General features: G+C 41.5%; 1 protein-coding gene across 1 annotated transcript; it reads left to right on the top strand.

The window, feature by feature from the left end:
- The first annotated feature begins 261 nt into the window (after window positions 1-261).
- LOC122140710 (U3 small nucleolar RNA-associated protein 18 homolog) lies at window positions 262-2,946 on the top strand. The gene is made up of 2 exons (XM_042745369.1): window positions 262-1,786; window positions 2,651-2,946. The coding sequence occupies exons 1-2, from the start codon at window positions 1,650-1,652 to the stop codon at window positions 2,886-2,888; spliced, it is 375 nt and encodes a 124-aa protein (XP_042601303.1). The 5' UTR covers window positions 262-1,649; the 3' UTR covers window positions 2,889-2,946.
- Window positions 2,947-3,244: the final 298 nt, after the last annotated feature.

Genomic DNA, 3,244 nt, shown 5'->3' on the forward strand with positions numbered 1-3,244 from the left:
TGGTATAGAATACGGTCAATATTTGAGCTTAATGTAGCCTGATCCACATAGCATGTAAGGGTGGAAATAAATGAATAAATTATTAAAAAGCTAGCATAGACATTCACTTTGCTTTTAAGAATAAAGTGAAGAATATAAAAATGACTCCAAAACAAATGAGACTTCACAATTTATTTGAACAAGTGCTTCAGGAAAGAATGGATCACACAAAGAAACTCATGTCCATTACTGATAACTGGTCTGGGAAGAAAGGCATGGATTCAGTGTTTGGTAGTTAATCTGCAGTTTACTCACAGATCCAGTGTTGTGCACAGCTCTTGTAAGACACCAGCTCCTCAGGCTTGAACCACAAGCTGATCTCTTTATTTGCACTGTCCACAGAGTCACTGCCATGCATGATGTTTCTGAAGAAATAGAAAAGTCATTCATCTGACTAATGCCTTCTCTTATCTTCATAGATCATACTGGAGGCCTAAGGGGGGTACCACGAGTACACTGACAATCGATCATGAAAGCGCTGATTACCCTGAATTTAAAAATTGTTTTTATTTTTTTTTCTGATTGGTTGTTGTACCATTTTAGGTGATATCTGAGGTGTGATTTGATTTGCAGACTGGTGAAATAAAGTGAAACTGGATTTGAAAGAGCACAGTGATCCCGGAATGACTTTGATCATGAAATACAGTTAAGCGTAAGACAGTGCCAGTCTGCCACATACATAGTGTTATAATGAGATCAGGATTGTAACAAAGTTGTGAATTCTTTTTGCTTTACTTGCCAATATTTCAGCATGCTGATATGGAAGCATTCACCCACAGCGGGAGAATCCCTTTCTGGATATATCATGAAACTCTGAAGCTATCTGCTTCCTTTTGTGCAGACAGAAGCTGTAATGTTACGTTCATGTAGTATATCCAGAATTAATCAGATTAATCTAACAGAAAGGCTTCAGTTTACTGGAGTTCATCTCTTCAGCTTCACCTCACACAGCAACACTGATGAGGTGTACGCGCAGCCTTTCAAACTCCATTTGACAATCAACTTTGTCCAGTCTCTGTGGTATTTATCGCTATAAGATATGACCGATAGCACGGCCATTATACTAGTTTAAATGAGTTGCGGATAACTCATAATCCCCTCACATGAGCGCTTGTCGGTGAGTGTCTTTCTTTTCTTTTTCGGCTGTGAAACAACGGCCCAGGCCAGTGTTGCCACCTTGTGGACAAACTAATTAGAGCAAAAACAATTTGAGGCTGTATGTGACTCTTCCCCCGGGCCGGATGAAGATAATTGGTGGGCCGGATTAGGCCCGTGGGCCGCCAATTGAATAGCCCTGCTATAGGGAATTTGCTGTATAATGAGGACCTTCTCAAAAACTGTCTGCATGGATTTATGGAATAGTTCAGCCAATCAACTATTGGTGCCGATTAATTGGCAAAACCAATTACACCGTTACACCGATACACCATTTGATCTATCAGTCATTTACTTCACCCCAGAAATAGTAAGAGCAGTCACTTAGGACAGTTGGTCTGCGGTCACACCAAGCTTTATTCAGTCAAAGACATTTCACATTTGGACAGACTGGGACCGAACCCTCTGAATCCTCACTGCCGTCCACACTGTGTGATAAACACTGATTCCTCTGTATGTGTGTCACAGAGCAAGGCGAGGTGTTCATCTGGGACATGCAGAGCAGTAAGTGTCTGAAGAAGTTTGCAGATGATGGCTGTGTCAGAGGAACTTCTCTTGCTCTGTCCAGGGATGGCCCGTATCTGACCTGTGGGTGAGTAACGTCAGAACTCTGTTTGTCTGTCACTTACTGAAGGCAGAAGCTGATATCAGTGTCCCATCCTGCATTAAACATCAGCATTTATTAAGGCACCAAAACCTGTAGCCTACTCAGGTGAAAGTGCAAAAATTTACTGTAGTAATTACTGAAGTTGAGGTAATGATGTTCATAATGAATAATAATAATAATAATAATGTCACTTTTCATCGGACTCTTCTTTACTCTTAGTCAAGTAGTCCAGAATTACTAGCAACTGATTCAGAACAAGCAGGATAATGAAGATGAAGTCAGTGTAGAAATATCTGGTTCTGTTGATGCTTTTTGTCAATCTTTGTGTGTGTGTGGCACAAATGATGCATAAACTCAATGAAAGCAGCACATACATATGATTTCAAATACAGAGTGTTTCTTCTTGTTACATATGTTTATTAGAAAATATTATGACAGTTAATACATCTAATCTGGTCCAAATTCATAATGTGTATGCTTTGCCTGTGTTGGTCATAGGCTTGAGTTTTATAAAGGTAACATGAATGCTATCTGTTTATCCTGCACATGCTTTCTGAAATGGAGCTAGAAAAATCACCTACAAATCATTTTGAGTTGAACTGATGAATCTGACGTTTTTGTGCCAGAATTGTATATTGGTGCTTTTAAACAGCAGATTTGTTTTTAAAATAATTTTTCTTCTAAAGAACAAAATAACTGTTGTAGCTGTAGATTGTTAACATCTGTGATGAAGAACTTTTACTACCTGGAGTAATTTTTTGTTTCCGCTAGAGCTTTGGTCCGGACGGTTTTGTGTGTTAGTTGTTGGGCATAATGCACAGGTGCGTGTCTTGTGATGCTCGTCTGCAGGTCTCAGAGCAGAGTGGTGAACATCTACTCGGAGCAGGACTGCCTGCAGAAGCTAGAGCCCAGACCTCTGAAGGCCATCATGAACCTGGTGACAGCGGCAAGCTCCCTGTGCTTCAACAGCACCTCAGAGATCCTGGCCATCGGATCCAGAGCGGACAACGAGGCCAACCAACTTCTGCATCACAGCACCTTGCATATAAGTCTGCATAATTGGGGGCAGCTGTGGCCTAATGGTTAGAGAGTTGGACTTGTAACCAGAAGATCGCAGGTTCAAGTCTCGGTGCTGGTAGGAGTTGTAGGTGGGAGGGAGTGAATGAACAGCGCTCTCTTCCACCCTCAATACCCATGGCTGAAGTGTCCTTGAGCAAGGCACTGAACCCCCAGTTGCTCCCGGCGCTGGATATACTGTAGCTGCCCACTGCTCCGGGTGTGTGTTCACTTCTCACTGCTGTGTGTGTGCACATGAATGGGTTAAATGCAGAGCACCAATTCCGAGTATGGGTTAACATACTTGGCAAATGTCACGACTTAAAGACTTAACCCTAATTCATCTGCATATGAAAACAAACCATCATATAAACATTAAAAGCGATT

The sequence above is a fragment of the Cyprinus carpio genome, chromosome B19 (genome assembly GCF_018340385.1).
Source record: "Cyprinus carpio isolate SPL01 chromosome B19, ASM1834038v1, whole genome shotgun sequence".
Taxonomy (NCBI): domain Eukaryota; kingdom Metazoa; phylum Chordata; class Actinopteri; order Cypriniformes; family Cyprinidae; genus Cyprinus; species Cyprinus carpio.